At 44.5% G+C, this 25490-nt stretch overlaps 1 protein-coding gene across 1 annotated transcript in view; it reads left to right on the top strand.

Annotated features, from left to right (window-relative positions):
- Positions 1-7822: 7822 nt before the first annotated feature.
- TNS1 (tensin 1) overlaps positions 7823-25490 on the top strand; it is a gene marked incomplete in the record, with an annotated part of 696726 nt that continues 679058 nt past the window's right edge. The window contains 1 exon segment of the mRNA XM_077449641.1: positions 7823-8083. Within this exon segment, the coding sequence (XP_077305767.1) occupies positions 7973-8083 (111 nt within the window).

Genomic DNA, 25490 nt, shown 5'->3' with positions numbered 1-25490 from the left:
CCATTTACCATGGTTTCCTATGGAACACGTTCTGTAGTGCAAATCTGCAAAATGCAAAAAGCACTAAAACTGCCATAGGTGTGAATCAGGCCTTAGAAAGCACTTAGAAAACACGGGACCAAGTACTACATGTACAATGCCCCATAGGGGACAAAACTGTAAAATAAAAATTATAATGATACATTTTGGGAGATGTGAGAAACAAAAACTTTCCAAAAATGTTTCTGGACCGAAAGAATTGAAATCCAATGAATGAAAGGGGCAGGGCCAGGGACTGCCAGGATGGGGAGGAAAGGGCTATCTATCTGTCTCTCTCTCTACCTGTCTGTCTGTCTCACTACCTATATCTATCTGTCTGTCTGTCTGTCTGTCCGTCTCTCTCTACTTATATCTGTCTGTCTGTCTGTCCGTCTCTCACTACCTATATCTGTCTGTCTGTCTCTCTCTACCTATATCTGCCTCTCTGTCTGACTGTCTCTCTCTCTCTCTACTTATATCTGTCTGTCTCTCTCTACCTATGTCTGTCTGTCTTTCTCTCTCTCTCTCTACCTCTGTCTGTCTCTCTCTCTCTCTACCTATGTCTGTCACTCTACCTCTGTCTCTCCCTCTCTCGGCCTATGTCTGTCTGTCTGCTTGCCTCTCTCTACCTATGTTTGTCTGTCTCTCACTACCTATGTCTGTCTGTCTGTCTCTCTCTCTAACTCGGTCTGTTTTGTCTCTCTCTCTCTACCTATGTCTCTCTCTCTCTCTACCTATGTCTGTCTGTCTGTCTCTATCTCTACCTCTGTCTGTCTGTCTGTCTCTCTCTCTCTACCTATGTCCCCCTCTCTACCTATGTCTGTCCGTCTGTCTCTCTCTCTCTACCTATGTCTGCCTCTCTCTCTCTACCTATGTCTGTCTCTCGCTCTCTACCTATGTCTGTCTCTCGCTCTCTACCTATGTCTGTCTGTCTCTCGCTCTCTACCTATGTCTGTCTCTCGCTCTCTACCTATGTCTGTCTGTCTGTCTCTCTCTCTCCATGTCTGTCTGTCTGTCTCTGTACCTATGTCTGCATGTCTGTCTCTCTCTCTCCATGTCTGTCTGTCTGTCTCTCTACCTATGTCTGCCTGTCTGCCTGTCTGTCTCTGTCTGCCTAGGTCTATCTCTGTCCATCTGTCTCTCTCTCTCTCTACCTATGTCTCTCTCACTCTACCTATGTCTGTCTGTCTCTCTATCTATATCTGCCTGTCTCTCTCTCTCTCTCTCTCTACCTATGTCTGTCTCTCTCTCTACCTGTGTCTGTCTGTCTCTCTCTCTCTACCTATGTCTGTCTGTCCGTCCATCTATTTCTCTCTCTCTCTTTCTCCTATCTATGGGATATTGCTCCAAATCAGGGATAGTCTCTCGAAATCAGGGAAAGTTGTGAGCTACATCTACCTATCTATCTATCTATCTATCTATCTATCTATCTATCTATCTATCTATCTATCTATCTATCTATCTATCTATCTATCTTTATATTTGTATTATAGATACTGTATTTTGTGTGGAGTGTTTTATACTTTTTTAGAGTTATCCTTATCCAAGTTCTTTCCTCTCCAGCCTGCACATATGTGATCTATTTCTCCACAAGCACAATGTGGCGTTTCTCTTCTGAGTGCGGAATCACCTTGTCCTGAGATTGTTTATCGCCCCCCCACAGCCCGGAGCGGCGGACGTTCGGTTTCACGTGGTGCTGGAAATCATTAAAATCAAATTCCTCATCAGGGGACTCGGCCGGTACCTGCCTACTTGTGGGGAATAATTAAGTCCTGCGCTCAGCGCCGCCGCTGCCATGTGACCCTGAAGAATTCCGCGCACTCAAGCACCCTTGGGGGGTCAACAAAGGGGTTCATTAGAGCTGAACTCCGGGCTGATCACAAATACACAAATGAATGTGACTCTGTATATGTTATATACCTGTATCATCTATAGATCATCAAACATATTTATACATGCAAGCAATATAAGGACCTGGATTTGAACTAGTACAGACGTCCCTGCACAGCAGAGCTCAATTTGGGAGAGAGAAGCAGCACAAGGAGCCAGTGGACGGAACTACCAGGGTCACAAAGGTCACAAAGTTCGGGGCCCTGGCATTCCCATACTGTAGATTGGCTCAAGATGGCAAGAAGGGGGCCTGCGGCAGAACAGGTTCACACTGCTGCGACCCCCAAATTTGTGCGACTTGCCTGCGATTTCTTGAAGACTTGCTTGCAACTTTTGTGAATTAACATTGCAGTCTATGGCATTCAAAGCACCCAAAGTTTTGGAAGTGTAGTACAGGAGTAAAGGGCCCTGGGTACAGTGGGAAGGGCCTAGGCCTGGAGGGGAGGGCCCCCGGGGGCCCAGGGGGAAGGGCCCAGGATTAGTGGAAAGGTCCCTGCGGTCACAGGGACCCTTCATGATGTCTTGAATTGGGGCCCTGAAGGTTCTAGTTACATCTCTGCAAGGGGCCAGTCAGTTTTGCTTCTGTGCTGAAAGGAGGAGAGAACAGAGAGATGAGTTTATCATTCTGCTGCTTCTCCTTTCACTGTCTAGTCGCAGCCTGAGGGGGAGGGACTAGACCTGTAAGGATTACAGATAAGATCTCCAGAACTGTGCTGCGTGACAGTGCTGTGTAAATCTCAGGACTGGATGGATAGACCACTCTCCCATACTGTAGGTATTCCATCTGTGTATTTAGCTGTTGGCTTGAAGTTCAGCTTTAATAAAAGAGGAGATACATACTTTTTTTTTTTTATCTGACAATGGATTTGTATTTCTGTCCATCCTGTGTTGAAATTTACACAGTTCTGTTACACAGCACAGCCCTGTTTTGTTCCTCCCCCAAGCCTGAGACTGGACCGTGGAAGAAGAAGCAGCATCAGCCAACTTCAATCCAGAGATCCTCCGTAGTTCCTTTTCCTTCCACTAGGTGTCCTCAGTCTGATGGCAAGCAACATTCAACTCTCTTTCTCTAAGGAAGCGACCAGGGGTGGCCAAACTGTCTAATCGTCTTATCTATCTTCTTATCATCTCTCAGACTTTAGGGGGGACTGTGGCCAGTGGGTGTAGAAAATGCCCTCAGCATCAGTAGGGTAAACAATGCTTCTGGCTTTGGAGTCGATGGCAGTAAGTTAATTACATAGCGCCTGTCGTCAGTAGGGAAAGGAATTGCGTCCCATCATTGGTGTCAGTTAGAGGAATAATGTCCATTCATTTGTGTCAGTGAAAGGAATAGTGCCCATCATTGGTATCAGTGAGAGGAATAGTGCCCCATCATTGGTGTCAGTGAGAGGAATAGTGCCCATCATTGGTGTCAGTGGGAGGAATAGTGCCCCATCATTGGTATCAGTGAGTGGAATAGTGCCCCATCTTTGATGTCAGTGGGAGGAATAGTGCCCCATCATTGGTGTCAGTGAGAGGAATAGTGCCCCATCATTGGTATCAGTGGGAGGAATAGTGCCCATCATTGGTATCAGTGAGTGGGATAGTGCCCCATCTTTGGTGTCAGTGGGAGGAATAGTGCCCCATCATTGGTATCAGTGAGAGGAATAGTGCCCCATCATTGGTATCAGTGGGAGGAATAGTGCCCCATCATTGGTATCAGTGAGTGGAATAGTGCCCCATCATTGGTGTCAGTGGGATAAATAGTGCCCCATCATTAGTGTCAGTGGGCGGAATAGTGCCCCGTCATTGGTATCAGTAGGGAGAGCCGTGCTCCATCATTGGTGTCAGTGGGAGAAATCGTACCACATCATTATTATAAGTAGGAGGAATAGTGCCCCATCATTGTTGTCAGAGGGAGGAATAGTGCCCCGTCATTGGTATTAGTGGGAGGAATAGTGCCCAAGATTGCTATCAGTGAGAGGAATAGTGCCCCATTATTGGTGACAGTGAAAGGAATGGTGCCCCATCATTGGTGTCAGTTAGAGAACTCATGTCCATTCATTTGTGTCAGTGGGAGGAATAGTGCCCATCCTTGGTGTCAGTGAGAGGAATCATACCCCATCATTATTATAAGTAGGAGGAATAGTACCCCATCATTGGTATCAGTGGAAGGAATAGTGCCCCATCATTGGTATCAGTGGATGGAATAGTGCCCCATTATTGGTGTCAGTGGATGGAATAGTGCCCCATTATTGGTGTCAGTGGATGGAATAGTGCCTCATGTCGGTAGGAGGAACAGTACCCTGAGGGCCATGACAAAATATATGCAAAATAAACTTTGTTTTCATGATTTGTCAAGTTAGTATCACATTTTCTCAGTGGCTGCCAGTAATTCAATGAGGGACCCCGTTAGTGTTTCATTAGTAGAGGGAGTAGCCAAATGACCTGCTCCCCTCCCCCCCCCTTTCCATAGTTGACTCATTTGAACTTGGCAGCCTGTATCCGGGGACCACACACACAGGCAGGTGCCCCCCCCCCCCCCGGGTTGTGGGCAGGAGACGGAAATCTTAAGGTGTAAGACAGATGGACAAGACGCCGTTTGCTTGTGCAAACAATATTCAAGGTTTATCACTTTGGCGCTGTGATGCCGGTGACAGTTTGGTGCGGACAGTTGTGCAAAAAAAAGGGGATTTACTGGCTTGAAATAGACGCACAGCCGCGGCTGGGAAAGCCATAAAAAAAAACTAACTTCAACTTGTTCAATTAAACTTTGAGCCTCTGTTCACACCGGTGCGATTTGTCATGCGATTTGTACACCTAACCTGTGCATGTGGGGGGGGGGGGGGGGGGTGCAATTTTAGCACACGTTCCTGACATGCAAAGGAGCGAACCCAGCCTAAGAATTAATGGCACCGCTGGCGCGCCTGCTAAAAGCGTTTCCTTTGCGTGTTGGGAAAATGCACAATTTTGCGCATGTTCTCAGCATGCAAAGCCTAAAAATGAATGGCACCACCGGCGCGTCTGCTAAAGGGTAGCAAGTTTCTGTGCATGTCAGGAAAGTGCGTGATTTTTTACGCACGTTCCTGACATGCAAAGGAGTCAACCTAGCCTAAGACTTAATTGCACCACCTGTGTGTCTGCTAAAGATCAGCACTTCTCTGTGCGTGTCGGGAAAACGCAAAATTTTGCGCACGGTCCTGACGTGCAAAGTTGTGAACCTGGCCTAATGAAGGAGTGAGATCAACTGCACCGCCAGCGCTTCTGTGAAAGTAAAGCGCTTATTTGTGTGTGATTTTTGCGCATGTTCCTCACATGTAAAGATGTGAACCTAGCCTAAGAATGTGTTGCACCTCCCGGAGCAACCAGTAAAGGGCAGCGAATTTCTATGCGGGCCAGGAAAGCGCGCGGTTTTGCGTGCGTACCCAGCAAGCACAAGTGTGAACGTGGCCTTACGATAATTCAGTTTTTTTTTATGCGTTGTAGCGCACCTGAAATGCGACGGTGTGACCACCCCCTCTGCGGTCCCATTGAGACCTCAGTGGCTTCTAGCTCGAAGCTCCAAAACGCTGATGGAGAAAGAATCAATTATTCTTTATGGAGATGGTTCAGAATTCCACTCCAAGTCGCCCCAAGCTCCAAAATTTTCTGGAGCTTTTTTTTTTGTAGCTCAAATCGGGCAGCTTTGACCATTTTTGTTTTTTATTCCCATAGGATTAAATGCAAACGCACCATTTGCGTGTTTTTGTGCGCAGTTGTACATTTGGTTGCATGTTTTTGCACAATTTTTTGCTCTAATGATTTTTTTTTTTTTAAATAAAATGTTAATAATATATGAATAAATAAATGTAAAATGAATACACAAATAACAAAAAAATCATCACAAATAAATAATACTAAAAAAATAATAATATGTAATAATGATACATAAATAATAATTAATTCCTAACCTTAAAAAAAAATAATAATAATATTATTACTATTATTTTATTTTATTTTTAAGGGTTTAGGGGTTAAAGTGGATGTAAACCCATTCTGCAGGCTTGTAGCTACAGGTAAGTCTATAATAATGCTTACCTGTAGGTACTTTGAATATCCCCTAAACCTTCACAGTTTAGGAGATATTCACACTTCATGCAGTCGGTGATGTCACCGGCGCAGGCTCTCTGAATGGACGATATCCCTGTGCCGTTCCTTCAGAGCTTCATGCCGCAGTCCGTAACTCCCCTACACATGCAAGGGAGTGATGTCATCATGGCACGGCCAATCAGAAGGCTGGAGGATGTGAACTCCGAAGGAAGACCGGGTGAAGATGGAAGCGTCTGCAGGAGCTCACAGGGCGGCGGTGCAGGGCTTCATTCTAAGGTAAGAATGTCATAATGCGATGCATACCAGCACATTATGCTTTTACTTTGCAGGGTTTTTTTTTTTAAATAGAAAATTTGGCGCGGTTTACCTCCTCTTTAAGGTTAGTGGTTAATTATTTATTTACTGTTACTTAGTATTAATTTATTTAATTTATTTATTAATGATTATTTTTATTTATTTGTGTATTTATGTTACATTTATTTATTTTGTTTTATTATTTGTTTTATTATTATTATTATTATTATTATTACTTGTAGTAGTAGCAGTAGTGGTAGCATTATCACCCTAACCCTAACAAAAAAAAAAAATATAATAATAATAATAATAATGATAATCATCCAACCCTGACGTAACCTCAATTTTAACAAAAAAATCTATTTATTTATTGTTACTTAGTATTCAATTTTAATTAATTTATTAATGATTATTTTTATTAATTTGTGTATTTATGTTACATTTATTTATTATTATTATTATTATTATTGGTAGTAGTAGTAGTAGTAGTAGCATTAACAGCCTAACAAAAAAAATATATAATAATAATAATAATAATAATCCAACCCTAACCTAACCTCAAATCTAACAAAAAATAAAATCTATTTATTTATTGTTACTTAGTATTAATTTATTTATTAATGATTATTTTTATTAATTTGTGTATTTATGTTACATTTATTTATTTAATATTATTATTATTGTTAGTAGTAGTAGTAGTAGTAATAGCATTAACACCCTAACCATAACAAAAAAAAATTATATATATATATATATATATATATATATATTTAGATATATATATATATATATATATATATATTATTATTATTCAGGATTTATATAGCGCCAACAGTTTGCGCAGCACTTTACAATATGAGGGCAGACAGTACACTTACAATACAAATCAATACAGGAGGGATCAGAGGGCCCTGCTCATTAGAGCTTACAATCTATAAATAATCCAACCCTAACCTAACCTCAACTCTAAAGAATTTTTTTTTATAATAAATGAACAATAATAATAATAATAATAATAATAATAAAAGCTAATGGAAAAGCTAAAAAAGCTGAAATACCTAGCAACAAACGATGGAATAGATAATAGTTTTCTCTATCGGCTAATAAAAAAACCCACCAAAGCTCAAAAACGCTGTATAAAACCGCGCAAAAAAATCCAGAAAAAACGCTTAAATACGCATGCTCAGGTGTGAACGCAGCCCCCCAGAACGCAAAGCGCCATGCGAAACTGGCCAAGTGAGAAGAAGTCTTTTTCCTCTACAGACTGGTACGTGGTCCTGGGCAGGTAGGTTATCAGACCCAAAAGATGGGTAAGTGGTGGAGGAAAGGAGGACCTGGGGGGGAATTCAGGACCAGTTTAGGGCTGGGGGGCTGTCGGGTGCTGCGGCGTGCACAGAGGTGTGTTCCTGCAATGTCAGGTCTGTGAACATCTCTGTGACTTCCTGAACAGAGCACAGGGGAGGAGGAGGAGCAGAGAGGGAAAAACAAGCAACTTCCATAGTCCCCCCCCCTCCCCTCCTCCTCTTCTCCCTCCACTCTCCAAACTGATTTGGTCTCCATCATCCTTGCCTGTGACAGTCCTCAGCTATGGGGAGCCTCCAGGCTGGGCTCTGAGCCTCCCCTCTGCACCCTCCAGCTCTGCTCCAACCTCTACCTGTGGGGTGTGGGACAGGTGAGCCCCACCACTACCTCTGCTGGCTGCATGGGATGCACCGTGAGCTTCATCTGCTGTGAAGAGGAGCCCCTTCAGATGTCTGCAGACCCCCAACATGAGTCCATCAGCATGGAGGAGAAGAGGAGGCTCCTCAGCAAGGTAAGACCCCCCCCCCCACCACCACATTATACAACACTCGTTACATTGTATTGGTTGAACTAGATGGACTTGTGTCTTTTTTTTTCAACCAGACCAATTATGTAACTATGTATCTCACACTTTGTACGTTGTATCTCACCCTTGGTTCAATGTATCTCACCCTTGTTACATTGTATCTCACACTTGGTACATTGTACCTCAACCTTGTTACATTGTATCTCACCTTTGGTACATTGTATCTCACACTTGGTACATTGTACCTCAACCTTGTTACATTGTATCTCACACTTGGTACATTGTACCTCACCCTTGTTACATTGTATCTCAACCTTGTTACGTTGTATCTCACACTTGGTACATTATATCTCACACTTGGTACATTGTATATCACCCTTGTTACGTTGTATCTCACCCTTGGAGCATTGTATCTCACACTTGGTACATTGTATCTCACCCTTGTTACGTTGTATCTCACACTTGGAACATTGTATCTCACTTTTGGTACATTGTATCTCACACTTGGTACATTGTATCTCACACTAGGTACATTGTAGCTCACCCTTGTTACATTGTAGCTCACCCTTGTTACATTGTATCTCAACCTTGGTACGTTGTATCTCACACTTGGTACATTGTATCTCACCCTTGTTACATTGTAGCTCAACCTTGGTACGTTGTATCTCACACTTGGTACATTGTATCTCACCCTTGTTACGTTGTATCTCACCCTTGTTACGTTGTATCTCACCCTTGCTACGTTGTAGCTCACCCTTGTTACGTTGTATCTCACCCTTGCTACATTGTATCTCACCCTTGTTACATTGTATCTCACCCTTGCTACATTGTATCTCACCCTTGTTACATTGTATCTCACCCTTGCTACATTGTATCTCACCCTTGCTACATTGTATCTCACCCTTGTTACATTGTATCTCACCCTTGGTACATTGTATCTCACCCTTGCTACATTGTATCTCACCCTTGCTACATTGTATCTCACCCTTGTTACATTGTATCTCACCCTTGGTACATTGTATCTCACCCTTGCTACATTGTATCTCACCCTTGTTACGTTGTATCTCACACTTGGTACAATGTATCTCACCCTTGTTACATTGTATCTCACCCTTGTTACGTTGTATCTCACACTTGATAAATTATATCTCACACTTGTTACGTTGTATCTCACACTTGGTACATTGTATCTCACCCTTGTTACGTTGTATCTCACACTTGGAACATTGTATCTCACCCTTGTTACGTTGTATCTCACCCTTGGTACAATGTTTCTCACCCTTGGTACATTGGGGGTTATTTATGAAAGGCAAATCCACTTTGCACTACAAGTGCACTTGGAAGTGCAGTCGCTCTAAATCTAAGGGGTAGATCTGAAATGAGGGGAAGCTCTGCTGATTTTATCATCCAATCACGTGCAAGCTAAACTACTGTTTCTTTATTTTCCTCGCATGTCCCCCTCGGATCTACAGCGACTTTACTTCCAAGTGCACTTGCAGTGCAAAGTGGATTTTCCTTTAGTAAATAACCCCCAATGCATCTCACTCTTGTTACATTGTATCTCATGGATGACCCTCAGCTCCCTTCTGTGTCCCCATTTCTACAATCCATCCCGGCACCTGGAACACGGACCCAAAGCCTGAGGATCCAAATCCGTCACTTCTTTTCCAAAGCAGCATCCCGTCCTCGCTATCTAACGGAATATCCCTTTAAAAAATTTTCTCAGACAAGGAATTATGAAAGTTTATAGTTACTATAGAATTGATAACGGGCGCGGGAATTTTAGAGCGATTATTGGCAGCGTCTGCTGTGCCGAATCCATAAGACTTTCTGCTGTAGAAGCGAATATGAACGGGCAAAAAAAAAAAAAAAAAAATATATATATATATATATATATATATATATATATATATATATATATATATATATATATATATATATATATATATATATATATATATATATATATATATATATATATATATATATATATATAAAGATTTTCCACTGCTGCCTACTCTGTGATTATAGGCGGAGGGGTTTGATTTCCATATTCATTTATCCTGCTCTATGGAGCGAACGGCTTTCTATGACACATTATTTAAATTGAAAATATTTTTATTTATGGACACGTCCTGTATTATTATACAACTGTGTGTATGTGTTTATTATTAATATTAATATTATTATTATTATTATTATCATTATTATTACTATTATCATTATTATTATCATTATTATTATTATTACTATTATTATTATTATTATTATATTACAGAGGATGTATTGATGACTTTGTTTAGTCATTCTGCTAAAATATTGTGGAACATCAATATTTTGATATTAAATTGTTTTGTAAGAGCGACATTTGAAGGGTTCTTGCTCCTGATTCTGATGTATGAACGCTGGAAATTCTGGGCAGAAAATTCCTGCGCCCAAAAAAATTCTTCTAGCTGTAATATATTCTAAAATTTGGGGGCGGGGTTACATTGACACATGTAAAGATACCAATAACGCCATTTTTATTTTTTTACTGAGCTACATGCAGCGCTAGTTTACTGATATTTAAAAAAATAAAATAAAATGGGAGGTAAAACTGCTACTTATATGGCCAACATCCCTAAAATAAACGGATAAACATGGCTTCTCCAAGGCAGGATGGATCCATGCGCCAAATTCTGACCCGACCATCTGAATGTCGTGGCTTAAATCCAGAATCATCAGACCAAGCAACGCGTTTCCAATCTTCTATTGTCCAATTTGGGTGATCCTGTGGCAATTGTAGCCTCAGTTTCCTGTTCTTAGCTGACAGGAGTGGCACCCGGTGTGGTCTTCTGCTGCTGTAGCCCATCTGTTTCAAGGATGGATGTGTTGTGCGGTCAGAGGTGTATTCTGCATACCTTGGATGTAACGAGACGTTATTTGAGTTACTGTTGCCTTTCTATCGTCGGGAACCAGTCTGTCCATTCTCCTCTGACCTCTGACATCAACAAGGCATTTTCCTCCACACAACTGCCGCTCACTGGATATTTTCTCTTTTCCAGATGGTTGTGTGTGATAACCCCCTAGGAGAAGGGCTCTCTCTTGCGGGCGTGCTCCTGAATCCATCATTCCGCATCCAATGTATTAATCGTTCCCGCCGCCCCCCCCCCGGTGCCCGCGTCATTGGATTCGATTGACAACAGTGGGAGCCAATGGCTACACTGCTATTAATCTATCCAATCAAGAGCCGAGAACCGCGGGCAGAGAGACAGCACGTCCCCACCGAGTCAAGTTCCAGGGCTGGGGGGCCGGTCACTGCCAGGTGTTTTTTCACCTTAATGCATAGGATAAGGTGAAAAAAACACGTAGGTTTGCAACCCCTTTAAGCTCGGGTTCACACTAGCGTGATCTCAGAGATCGCACGTGATTCGCACCCGCACCGCAGGTTCCGTTCACATGCGATCTCTGAGCAATGTGAGTTCAGCCATACAATTGTATGGCTGAACTCGCATTGGATTCGCACAGAAAATAGAAAATAGCGCAGGGACTTGTCTTCCCTCACACTAGAATCGGATCGCATTGGGTGTTCTCACCTATGCGATCCGATTCCTGTTCGCAGTTCGCACTGAGATCTGCAAACTAAACTGGGGGGCATACCTCCCAACATTTTGAGATGGGAATGAGGGACACCTACTAGCAAATGTATGAAGGCATAGGACACGCCCCCCCCGCCACACCCCCTTAAAGGAGAATTAACCAAAAAAAAAAAAGTTACTTAAATCCATAAGGACTTTTTTTTACCACTACTATTCCTTTATATTGGCTTTTAAAATTTGCAAATGCAGCAATTTAGAAATTGGATAAAAGGTTTAGCGCTGGGAAACATTTTTTGAAATATAAAAAGCGCATTTTATATACAACTATATAGATCAGACCAAAATGAGGGACAAATGAGGAGGAAAGAGGGACAGAGGGACACATTGCTCCAAATCAGGGGCAGTCCCTCCAAATCAGGGACAGTTGGGAGCTATGTGGGAGTGTCACCCGCAGCGGTTCCCAGAAGGCAGTGTGAACTGTCTGCGGGAGAGGAGCGATGCGGGAACCGGGCGCTGGAATCTCCGCATTGCACTAGTGTGAACCCGGGGCCAATCCCCATTCTTCCCCATTCTGATGCCCAGGTTGAACTTCAGCAAGTCGCCTTCGCCACATCTAGATGCCTAAATGTATTGAGAAGCTGCCATGTGATTGGCTGATTAGCAATCTGTATTGCCACGCAGTTGAACAGGTGTACTTAATACAGTGGCCGGTGCGTGTGTATAAATCACATCTAATCTATAAGGATATGATTGCACTCTAGGCATAAAATGTAATCTATTCTATAAGGTTATGACTCCGGGTATAAAATGTATCATATATGTATATACATTGTATATAATCTGTAGGGATATTATTGTGTAGACATGTGCACTAACAAAAAAATCTGTTCGTTTTCGTTTCAATTTTTTTTTTTTTGCTTTTTTTGAAGATTCAAAAATTCGGAAATTCGGAAAATTTGAAATTCTAAAATTTGGAAATTCGGAAATTTTAAATTCACAAATTAGAAATTCAGAAATTCAAAAATTCGTAAATTTGGAAACTAATTTGGCAAAATTCGTTAAAAAACTAATTTGGCACTAAACAAATTGCACATGTCTATTATTGTGCTCGGAGTATACAATCTATGGTGTAGTGTTCTGTATATACATTGTATATGATCTATAGGGATATGACTGCTCTGGGTATTATATAAGCCCATGCTGTATACATTGTATATAATCTATAGGGATATTATTGTGTAGACATGTGCACTAACAAAAAAATCTGTTCGTTTTCGTTTCATTTTATTTTTTTTTGCTTTTTTTGAAAATTCAAAAATTCGGAAATTCAGAAAATTTGAAAATTTGGAAATTCGAAAATTTGGAAATTATAAAATTTGAAATTCGAAAATTTGGAAATTCGGAAATTTGGAAATGATAAAATTTGGAAATGAACTAATTTGGCAAAATTCGTTAAACTAATTTGGAACTAAACGAATTGCACATGTCTATTATTGTGCTCGGAGTATACAATCTATGGTGTAGAGTTCTGTATATACATTGTATATAATCTACAGGGATAGGATTGTGCTCTGAGTATTATATAAGCCCATGCTGTATACATTGTATATAATCTATAGGGATATTATTGTGTAGACATGTGCACTGACAAAAAAAAAATCTGTTTGTTTTCGTTTTATTTGCTTTTTTCGGAAATTCGGAAAATTAGAAAATTAGAAAATTTGGAAATTCGAAAATTCGAAATTCAGAAAATTAAAAAATTTTGAAATTCAGAAATGAGAAATTCTGAAATTAGAAATTCGAAAATTTGGAAATTCAAAATTCGGAAATTCGAAATTCAGATATTTAAAATTTGGAAACTTTGCAAATTCGAAAATTCTAAAATTTGGAAATTTGACATTTGGAAATTCAAAAATTCAAACATTAGAAAATTTGGAAATTCGAAAATTCGAAAATTTGGAAATGAACTAATTTGGCAAAATTCGTTAAACGAATTTGGAACTAAATGAATTGCACATGTCTATTATTGTGCTCGGAGTATACAATCTATGGTGTAGAGTTCTGTATATACATTGTATATGTTCTATAGGGATATGACTGCTCTGGGTATTATATAAGCCTAAGCTGTATAACATTGTATATGATCTATAGGGATATAATTGATCTCCGGGGGAAAGTTGCGCTGTTTATGTCCCTGGAAATGCGTCCCATTGGTCGGTATCAATGTACAGACAATCTGGTTCTGTGTTCTGTAGGACGGAGGCTCGCGGCGATGGGGGGGAGGGGCTGTGATGTTTATTTATTTTCATTTTTTAATTAGACGTAGCATTGTAGCGGCAAGCCTGTCACCTGGGCAGGTTCAGACACACCGGCACACAAACAGCGCTTTGTTTTCCTGTGACTCGTGTCATGCAAGCCCATAGCAGCTGCTGTGAGGGTGCAGGCTTGCTGGGACTTGTAGTTCCACGCGTTATACGTTATGAATACGTTATACGTTATTCCCTGTATTATTTTCTTCAACTTTAGATTTACCTTCAGTTGGGTAGTGGAAGGGTCTGCCTCATTCCATACACATTGGAAGTGTTTCGGGGTGACCTCATATTAGATGGTTTTGGGAAATCTAAAGGAAAATTGCACAAGAAAATTGTATAATGTATGGCCAGCCTAACAGAGGGAGGAGGTTTTGCTTCATGGGTGGGATGGCGACTTTGCAGAAGCTCTTGGAGAAGCCCGGCTGTCAGTCGTGTTTTCCAGTCTGTGTTTTTCTGTTTCTGATAAAGGGCCCATTCCTACTTTATATTTGTTGTGGTGGTTTAACACAGGAGCCTTACGGCAAGGCGACCCGTTCATTATAATGGATAAAAAAATGCACGTTACTTTTTTTTTTCCACTTCAGTGCATCATGTGGTGTGCTTTGCTGGGCAATGCAACCTGTGGTGTGCTCTGCTGTGAAGTGTGTTGAGCGTTGCGCTCTGCTGTGCAGTGCATTACACTCTGCTGTGCAGTGTGTTGCGCGGTGCACTCTGTTGTGTGGTGCATTAGGTGGTGCGCTCTGCTGTGCAGTGCGTTCTGCTGTGCAGTGCGTTGAGCGTTGCGCTCTGCTGTGCGGTGCATTACACTCTGCTGTGCAGTGCGTTGGGTGGTGTGCTGTGCTGGGTGGTGCGTTGAGCGGTGCACTCTGCTGTGCAGTGCGCTGGGCGGTGTATTGGGTGGTGCGCTCAGTGGTGCACACTGCTGGGCGGTGTGTTGGGTGGTGCGTTCAGTGGTGCACACTGCTGTGCAGTGGGTTGGGCGGTGTATTGGGTGGTGCGTTCAGTGGTGCACACTGCTGTGCAGTGCGTTGGGCGGTGTATTGGGTGGTGCGCTCAGTGGTGCACACTGCTGTGCAGTGCGTTGGGCGGTGTATTGGGTGGTGTGCTCAGTGGTGCACACTGCTGTGCAGTGCGTTGGGCGGTGTATTGGGTGGTGCGCTCAGTGGTGCACACTGCTGTGCAGTGCGTTGGGCGGTGTATTGGGTGGTGCGCTCAGTGGTGCACTCTGCTGTGCAGTGCGTTGGGCGGTGTATTGGGTGGTGCGCTCAGTGGTGCACACTGCTGTGCAGTGCGTTGGGCGGTGTATTGGGTGGTGCGCTCAGTGGTGCACACTGCTGTGCAGTGCGTTGGGCGGTGTATTGGGTGGTGTGCTCAGTGGTGCACACTGCTGTGCAGTGCGTTGGGCGGTGTATTGGGTGGTGCGCTCAGTGGTGCACACTGCTGTGCAGTGCGTTGGGCGGTGTATTGGGTGGTGCGCTCAGTGGTGCACTCTGCTGTGCAGTGCGTTGGGCGGTGTATTGGGTGGTGCGCTCAGTGGTGCACACTGCTGTGCAGTGCGTTGGGCGGTGTATTGGGTGGTGCGCTCAGTGGTGCACTCTGCTGTGCAGTGCGTTGGGCGGTGTATTGGGTGGTGCGCTCAGTGGTGCACTCTGCTGTGCAGTGCGTTGGGCGGTGTATTGGGTGGTGCGCTCAGTGGTGCACACTGCTGTGCAGTGCGTTGGGCGGTGTATTGGGTGGTGCGCTCAGTGGTGCACTCTGCTGTGCAGTGCGTTGGGCGGTGTATTGGGTGGTGCGCTCAGTGGTGCACACTGCTGTGCAGTGCGTTGGGCGGTGTATTGGGTGGTGCGCTCAGTGGTGTACTCTGCTGTGCAGTGCGTTGGGCGGTGTATTGGGTGGTGCGCTCAGTGGTGCACTCTGCTGTGCAGTGCATTGGGCGGTGCGCTGTGCTGCGCGGTTCTTTAGGCGGTACACTCTGCTGGGTGGTTCAGATTGGGCGGTACACTCTGCTTTGCGGTTTGTTGGGCGCTGCACTCTGCTGGGTGGTGCGTTGGGCAGTGCCCTGTGCTGGGTGGTGCGCTGTTCTGGGTGGTGCGCTTTGCTGGGTGGTGCGCTGTTCTGAGTGGCGCGTTGGGCACTCTGTTGGGCGGTACGCAGTGTTCCGGGGCGATGCTTTGGATGGTACACTCTGCTGGGTGGTGCGCTGTGATGGGCGGTTTGTTGGGTGGTACACTCTGCTGGGTGGTGCGTTGGGAGGTGCGCTGTGCTGGGTGGTGTGTTGGGCACTCTGTTGGGCGGTACGCAGTGTTCCGGGGCGATGCTTTGGATGGTACACTCTGCTGGGTGGTGCGCTGTGATGGGCGGTTCGTTGGGTGGTACACTCTGCTGGGTGGTGCGTTGGGAGGTGCGCTGTGCTGGGTGGTGTGTTGGGCACTCTGTTGGGCGGTGCGCTCTGCTGCACAACCTCATCCCTTTAAAAATGAACACATATTGATTACACAGGTTCCTTGGCTGATTAAGGTGATATTTAAACTCACTTGGTGCCTCACCTGCAATAAATTAGCCTCAGAACCCGTGTGCTTCATATGTGTTGGGGTGCGCTCTGCCATGCAATGTGTCATGTGGTGCGCTCCTCTGAATAGGCCCTAAAAAACTGCACCAGACAGACTACCCACTAGGCCAGTATTCTCAGCGTTTTTTCAGCAGTAAGACAATGGCAAACAATTGCATCAGCTTTCTAGTTCCTTAAGTAACCTTAGGAAATGACCAGAACCCGTTTCCGTTTTTTTTTTTCCGTGTCCCCACTGTGAGGATTCAGCTTTACTTCCTGTCCCAGAGACACAACAGGAAGTGGGAGGACGTGAGAGCAAATCCCCTTTTATGCAACTGCTACTGGAACAGGTGTCCCCATTGGAAGATTTTTCCTTCACTTCCTGTTTCAGAAACAACGCTGGGATTTCTCATCACATTCTGTCCTGGTCTTAGGACACAAAGAGAGCAGCGGGGACACAGGCAGCAATTTAAAAAAAAAAAAAAAACTGAGATTCTAATCTTTCCCTGTTCTATCAAAAATGTAAAATAATAATAATAATAATCTGGCTAGAATGGCTTAAGCAGCTCAAACAGGTCGTGTTTTCCAGATCTCCTCACAGGTGGAATAATTAGCATGCTTCTCTTCTAATGAACTCACCTGTCCTCCTACCTGCCAGTTTGGATGCGGAGCTGGATTCAGCTTACAAACAGGTAAATCAGATTGGAGGTCACCATACACATTACAATCTCTGTACAATCAACTAAGAGTCCTAAGTCTCATTGCCCATGAAACGCAGAGGCGAGATGGCAAAGAGGGTGGGCTTTAACATCCCCACACTGCATATGCATCCATGGGTGGCTGGGCTTTCTGTGCTGACCCAACAGTCAACTCCCAGTTAGTGATGATCATGAGCTTGTGGGAGCGGCTCCCGATCATGTGACCACTGTGACAGCCAATCACAGTGGTCACGTGGTCGGCCAGTCCTTCCTGCCCCTTGGGTGTTGTAAGGACCCAGTTAAAAGGGACCCTGGGGCTGGACGGGAGTGGATTGATAGATTATTCACACTGGGATAAGAGGAAACAACCTACGCGTTTCAGGGGCTCACAAGCTTCCTCCTACCCATTTTTGCTGACTCAGCGATCCTGGCTGATTTTATTGTTCACACAACTAATAATAAATCCCAGTATTGTGCCGTTACTCAGTCCTCCCAACCATTCCTAACATCTATGTCTGGAAGAAGGGATTTATTTTTTTATTTTTTTTTGAGGCGTGAAATGCATTAAACATTTCTTGTTCTCATACACCAAAGCCCTGCAGAAGCGAGTTTTCTTGAGCCGAAATGTGTTAAATGTTTTTATTCTCCCCATTATGAATTATTATTAATAGACTTAGATGTCTAAAGATGACCATATACCAAAGCCCTGCAGAAACGAGTTTTTTTTAGCCGAAATCTGTTAAATGTTTCTTGTTCACCCATTTTGAATTATTATTAATGGACTTAGATGTCTAAAGATGACAATACACCAAAGCCCAGCAGAAGCAAGTTTTTTTGAGCCGGAATGTGTTAAATGTTTTTATTCTCCCATTATGAATTATTATTAATAGACTTAGATGTCTAAAGATGACCATACACAAAAGCAAGTTTTTTTGAGCCGAAATCTGTTAAATGTTTTTTGTTCTCCCCTTATGAATTATTATTGAGGGACTTAGATGTCTAAAGATGACCATATACCAAAGCCCTGCAGAAGCGAATTTTCTTGAGCCGAAATGTGTTAAATGTTTTTATTCTCCCCATTTTTAATTATTATTAATGGACTTGGATGTCTAAAGATGACAATACACCAAAGCCCTGCAGAAACGAGTTTTTTTTAGCCGAAATCTGTTAAATGTTTTTTGTTCTCCCCTTATGAATTATTATTGAGGGACTTAGATGTCTAAAGATGACCACATACCAAAGCCCTGCAGAAGCAAATTTTCTTGAGCCGAAATCTGTTAAATGTTTCTTGTTCTCCCATTATGAATTATTGTTAATGGACTTAGATGTCTAAAGATGACCATACACAAAAGCGAGTTTTTTTTGAGCCGAAATCTGTGAAATGTTTTTTGTTCTCCCCTTATGAATTATTATTGAGGGACTTAGATGTCTAAAGATGACCATATACCAAAGCCCTGCAGAAGCGAATTTTCTTGAGCGGAAATGTGTTAAATGTTTTTATTCTTCCCATTTTTAATTATTATTAATGGACTTAGATGTCTAAAGATGACCATACACCAAAGCCCTGCAGAAACTAGTTTTTTTGAGCCGAAATCTGGTAAATGTTTTTTGTTCTCCCCTTATGAATTATTATTGAGGGACTTGGATGTCTAAAGATGACCATACACAAAAGCCCTGTAGAAGCGAGTTCTTTTGAGCCGAAATCTGTTAAATGTTTCTTGTTCTCCCATTATGAATTATTATTAGTGGACTTTGGTGTCTAAAGCTGACCATATAATACATTTATATATATATATATATATATATATATAAAAATATATATATATATATATATATATATATATATATATATATATATATATATATATATATATACATATATATATATATATATATATATATATATATATATATACATATACATATACACCAATGGAAACTCACTTTGATATGCAAATTCTTTGGATTACAAGCATTCTCCTGGAAGGGATTATGCTCGTAATCCAAGGTTCCACTGTACACTTATTTATACACAACATAGAACTTGTACAGTATATGTATAACCAGTATATTGTGCTACACTGTACATTGCATGCTGACAGGGGGAGAGAGCAGAGAGATGAGCTCATCAGTCTGCTGCTTCTCCTTTCACCGTTCAATCACAGGCTGAGGGGGGGGGGGTGGATGCAGAACAAGACCTGTAAGTGTTACTGAAGCGCAGCATAGAAAAGTCCAGTTCCCCCCCCCCCCCCCCCGTCCACCCAGACAGGGTTGTGCCGCAGATAGTAGTGAATATTAGCCGGCAACTCAGTGAACTCCAAAATAAGAATGTTGCTTATTGGCTGCATGTAGAAAACACAGCGAATACCTCTAGCGCGTTATGGCTGTTGCTACGACTAAGGCCACATCGACCAAAAACGCGTTAGCTGTATCACTGTGTTTTCTACGGCCAATTAAAAAAAATGTGGATTTTACCGAGTTGCCGGCTAATTTTTGCTACTATTCAGCTGTGCGGGGGACCGCACATCCCAGCCAGGGGCTCTCCGGCCACGGATCTCCTAATCCAGCAGTAGAGCTTCGGGTATCCTATCCGGGGCTGTGCTGTGTGGCAGAGCTGTGTAAATCTCAGGTCCGAATGGACAGAAAATACAAATCCTTTTTTTTTTTGGCAGATATAACGGCTCCCTGTTCTGTATTTTTATCTGTGAGGTCATCCTCTTGCCTCGGGGATCGGCTTTGACATGAGAAGATGCCAGAAAGGAGCGCGTTTCGTAGCCCGGGGGGGGGAGAGATATTATGGAGATTACATAATAAATTCTATATTTTTTTTCCATGGAGATTTATAATTAGCAGGAGGATATTCTGCACGCGGCCTCCTCCCATGTGACGACCTGTGCGCGCCCTTCACCTTTTTTTATTTTATTTGCTAAGTGTTTTTTTTTTTTTTTTGTAGCTGTAGGCGTTATTTTTTTTATTTCTTTTTTTTTTTTCGAGCGCGAGGAATGGCGTTGCTGTTTGTCTTTTAGCATTGCTTAGTAATCCAATCCATAGAATGCGTTGTGCGGGGCTCTCCTCTGCCCGCCTGTCATGCTTCATTCCCAGCAGGTATGTCAGGAACCGCTCTGTGAAGTTCTGGAAGATTACACCAGAATAGATCACAATGGGGGGGGGGGGGGGGGACACGCCTCTTTTTATTGGACGCGCCGAGTGTTGCATTGTGCTTCAGGATACGTAATTTTTACGATTTTTTTTTCTGAATATTACATAATACTATTTTTTTTTTTTTTCTTTTTAAATGTATTATATTGCGGCTTACCAATTCTTAGATGTGACGGCTGCATTCGTTTTTCTTTTTTTTTTTTTAGGCTTTCTTTGCTATATTTTCAGCTGACGATCCAGCCAGCAAGTCTGTTGTTTTTTTTTTTTTTTTCAAAAGAACAAGCTCTCTTGCAGTTACAGGGATGGGACAAACCATTTAACACTGGCAGAGGTTACTTTTACAAGGATCAGCTTTTTTTATTATTTATGTAAAAATCTTTATCCCAAAAGGAAAAAAAAAAAAAAGTTCGCTGTAACTCAAGGCTTGACAAATTTGCCAGCTGAAAAAGTTAGGAGACAGCTTTTTTTTTTTTTTTTTTTTTTTTTTAACCGCTTCACCCCCGGGAGATTTTCCCCCCCCCCCCTCTTCCTGACCAGAACACTTTTTGCGATTTGGCACTGTGCCGATTAACTGACAATTGCGCGGTCGATGGGACGTGGCTCCCAAACAAAATTGACGTCCTTTTTTCCCCACAAATAGAGCTTTATTTTGGTGGTAGTTGATCACCCCTGCGGTTTTTATTTTTTGCGCTATAAACAAAATAATAGCGACAATTTGGGGAAAAAAACGCATTATTTTTTACTTTTTGCTATAATAAATATCTCCCAAAAATATATAAAAAAAACATTTTTTTCCCTCAGTTTAGGCCGATATCTATTCTTCTACATATTTTTGGTTGAAAAAAAAACCGCAATAAGCGATTATTGATTGATTTGCGCAAATGTTATAGCGTCTACAAAATAGGGCATAGCTTTATGGCATTTTTATTAATATTTTATTTTTTAACTAGTAATGGCGGCGATCAATGATTTTTATCATGTCTGCGACATCATGGCGGACAGAGCGGACACTTTTGGCGCTATTTTGGGCCCATTCACATTTATACAGCGATCAGTGCGATTTAAAAATGCATTGATTACTGTGTAATTGTGACTGCCAGTGAAGTGGTTACCCATTAGGTGGCGCTGTAGGGGTTAAGTGTGTCCTGGGAAGTGATTCTAACTGTGGGGGGAGGGGGTCTGTGTGTGACATGACACTGATCCCCGCTCCCGATGACAGGGAGCGGTGATCAGTGACTCTGTCGCTCGGCAGAACGGGGAAATGCTTGTTTACATCAGTATTTCCCCGTTCTTCCTCTCTGTGAGACGATCGCGGGAATCCCCCGGAGCTCGCGGCGTGCGCCTGCTATGCACGTACATTAATGTGATTTCGTACAGCGGAGCCAACCTGTGCGCGCCTGTGAAATGGCGTTGAACTTTAGTACCTTATTTTTTTTTTTCACAGGCGACGCTTTAAAAGCCCCCTATAGGTCATCAGTTTAGTGTTATGCAGGAGGTCTGGTGATAGAATTATTGCTCTCACTCCGGCATGGACACGAATATGTAAATTGTGTATTGCAATTGATGTTTTTCGGAATAGGCGCCCCGCCGCGTGTGTTTACCTTTTGTACGTGTGTAAATGTGGGGGTTGGGGGGGGGGTTCAATTTTTATTTTATTTTTTAGGGGATTTTATGTGCTTTGGTGTCTTTTAAATTTTTTAACAATTAAAGTACTCCTCTAAAGCAGCGTTTGCTAAACCTTTCAGACCTCCCGGACCACCAAACTCACAATTTTGAATCCCGCGGACCACTTACCCCAGCCCCCTCCCCAAACACTGCATCACACTGCTGCCTTACACATACTCGCCTCCTTATCCAGCCATGTGCTCGTGCTCCCTCCCACCGTCTGTGATCAGCTCTGCCATTGGAAGTCCCCTCCTTCACCTCCCGCTCTCTGCACTACTCCCGGCGCCTCCTTCTGAGTTCACAGGAGTCGGAACTACAGAGAAGGAATCGGTTATCACTGCACAAGGAGAGAGCTGTGGGAGGGACACAGAAAGCTCCACCCACTGCAGAAAATGACAGGAGGGGGGCAGAGACAAGACCTGTCCACCTGCACAAGAAGAGAGAGTAGAGCTGTGGGAGGGGCTCAACAGGCTCCACCCACTACAGGCTGCCTGCGGGAAACGACAGGAGGGGGGGGCGGAGACAAGAACTGTCCCCCTGCACAAGGAGAGAGAGTAGAGCTGTGGGAGGGGCTCAACAGGCTCCACCCACTACAGGCTGCCTGCGGGAAAGGACAGGAGGGGGGCGGAGACAAGAACTGTCCCCCTACACAAGGAGAGAGTAGAGCTGTGGGAGGGGCTCAACAGGCTCCACCCACTACAGGCTGCCTGCGGGAAACTACAGGAGGGGGCGGAGACAAGACCTGTCCCCCTGCACAAGGATTGAGTAGAGCTGTGGGAGGGGCTCAACAGGCTCCACCCACTACAGGCTGCCTGCGGGAAACTACAGGAGGGGGCGGAGACAAGACCGGTCCTCCTGCACAAGGAGAGAGAGCAGAAGTGATCGGTCTTTATTACAGGAAATCTTACACTGGATTACTGCACAGATCTGGAAGAAATACACAAATCTCGCAGAGATTCATGAAGAATACACACGATGAATGAGATTTGGACAAGATTTGCTTATCCTGGAGTTCAGCTTTAAAGTTCTATTAGAATCTCAAAATACGGGCTTGGCCACACCCCTTCCTCCTCTCTATTGGTCATCAGGTCCACTTATAATGTCCCTCCCTTCCAGATTGTAAGCTCTAACGAGCAGGGCCCTGTGATCCCTCCTGCATTGATTTGTATTGTAAGTGTAAGTGCCCTCATGGTGTAAAGCGCTGCGCAAACTGTTGGCGCTGTATAAATCCTGTATAATAATAATATAAGTGGTGGAATCCTCATCACTTCCAGGTTCACCCATCACAGAGGAGACCCCCGGTGTGGATGTTCCCCCCCCCCCCCCCCGATCTCTTCCCGTTCGCCATCCTGTAGCCAATTACCAATGCCAACCGCAAACTTGCTTTAACCCCTGGACTGCCAGGACGGTGATAGATGTGCGTTGCTAGACAAAGGGGGTTCATATCGCCTTCTCTATGATCTCCAAAGCAAAATGTAACCGAAGTTCCCAGATTTTTCATCAAAAGTAAAATCGATTTTTAACGGACCCTTCACAGCGGGTTAGAGAAACAAAACCAACAAAAGAAAAATCTAAATCGACGAAAAAAAAAAAAAAAATCTTGCCTACGAAAACCTCCGGTGAGGATGTTTTGGTTGGGGGGGGCGCGGCGGATTTTCTTTGCGGCATGGGAAATGTCTGGTTATTACTTTGTGGCAACACAGGTCTGTCTGTGTATAACCTGCAGAACGCGGCGGAGGAATTTGTCTTCTGAAAACAAGCTGGAGGTGATGTAAGAACAATGGCATGCTTCTGTGGGCTGGAATGTCCCCCCCCAAACTTCTCTTTAAAGGGTGACTCCGACCAAACAACGACATTTACTGATGAGGGTGGGATATAGAAACCGCAGTACCTGGCAGAATATATATATATATATATATCCCACAGCCCGCCTCCTGCCTGTCCTTTATCCCACAGCCCCGCCTCCTGCCTGTCCTTTATCCCACAGCCCCGCCTCCTGCCTGTCCTTTATCCCACAGCCCCTCCTCCTGCCTGTCCTTTATCCCACAGCCCCGCCTCCTGCCTGTCCTTTATCCCACAGCCCCGCCTCCTGCCTGTCCTTTATCCCACAGCCCGCCTCCTGCCTGTCCTTTATCCCACAGCCCCACCTCCTGCCCGTCCTTTATCCCACAGCCCCGACTCCTGCCCGTTCTTTATCCCACAGCCCCGCCTCCTGCTTGTCCTTTATCCCACAGCCCCGCCTCCTGCCTGTCCTTTATCCTGCCTGTCCTTTATCCCACAGCCCCGCCTCCTGGCTGTCCTTTATCCCACAGCCCGCCTCCTGCCTGTCCTTTATCCCACAGACCTGCTTCCTGCCTGTCCTTTATCCCACAGCCCCGCCTCCTGCTTGTCCTTTATCCCACAGCCCTGCCTCCTGCTTGTCCTTTATCCCACAGGCCCGCCTCCTGCCTGTCCTTTATCCTGCCTGTCCTTTATCCCACAGCCCTGCCTCCTGCTTGTCCTTTATCCCACAGCCCTGCCTCCTGCTTGTCCTTTATCCCACAGGCCCGCCTCCTGCCTGTCCTTTATCCTGCCTGTCCTTTATCCCACAGCCCCACCTCCTGCCTGTCCTTTATCCCACAGCCCCGCCTCCTGCCTGTCCCTTATCCCACAGCCCCACCTCCTGCCCATCCCTTATCCCACAGCCCCGCCTCCTGCCTGTCCTTTATCCCACAGCCCCGCCTTCTGCCTCCTGCCTGTCCTTTATCCCACAGCCCGCCTCCTGCCTGTCCTTTATCCCACAGCCCCACCTCCTGCCCGTCCTTTATCCCACAGCCCCGACTCCTGCCTGTTCTTTATCCCACAGCCTTGCCTCCTGCTTGTCCTTTATCCCACAGCCCCGCCTCCTGCCTGTCCTTTATCCTGCCTGTCCTTTATCCCACAGCCCCGCCTCCTGGCTGTCCTTTATCCCACAGCCCGCCTCCTGCCTGTCCTTTATCCCACAGCCCTGCTTCCTGCCCGTCCTTTATCCCACAGCCCTGCCTCCTGCTTGTCCTTTATCCCACAGCCCTGCCTCCTGCTTGTCCTTTATCCCACAGGCCCGCCTCCTGCCTGTCCTTTATCCTGCCTGTCCTTTATCCCACAGCCCCACCTCCTGCCTGTCCTTTATCCTGCCTGTCCTTTATCCCACAGCCCCGCCTCCTGCCTGTCCTTTATCCCACAGCCCCGCCTCCTGCCTGTCCCTTATCCCACAGCCCCACCTCCTGCCCATCCCTTATCCCACAGCCCCGCCTCCTGCCTGTCCTTTATCCCACAGCCCCGCCTTCTGCCTCCTGCCTGTCCTTTATCCCCACAGCCCTGCCTCCTGCCTGTCCTTTATCCCACAGCCCCGCCTCCTGCCCATCCCTTATCCCACAGCCCTGCTCCTGCTTGTCCTTTATCCTACAGCCCCGC

Source organism: Lithobates pipiens, unplaced genomic scaffold (genome assembly GCF_037356315.1).
Source record: "Lithobates pipiens isolate NorthernLeopardFrog02 unplaced genomic scaffold, aLitPip1_a1.2 Scaffold_22, whole genome shotgun sequence".
Classification (NCBI taxonomy): Eukaryota; Metazoa; Chordata; class Amphibia; order Anura; family Ranidae; genus Lithobates; species Lithobates pipiens.
The sequence above is the reverse complement of the archived record's forward strand: the minus strand, read 5'-3'. Positions and strand labels throughout refer to the sequence as shown.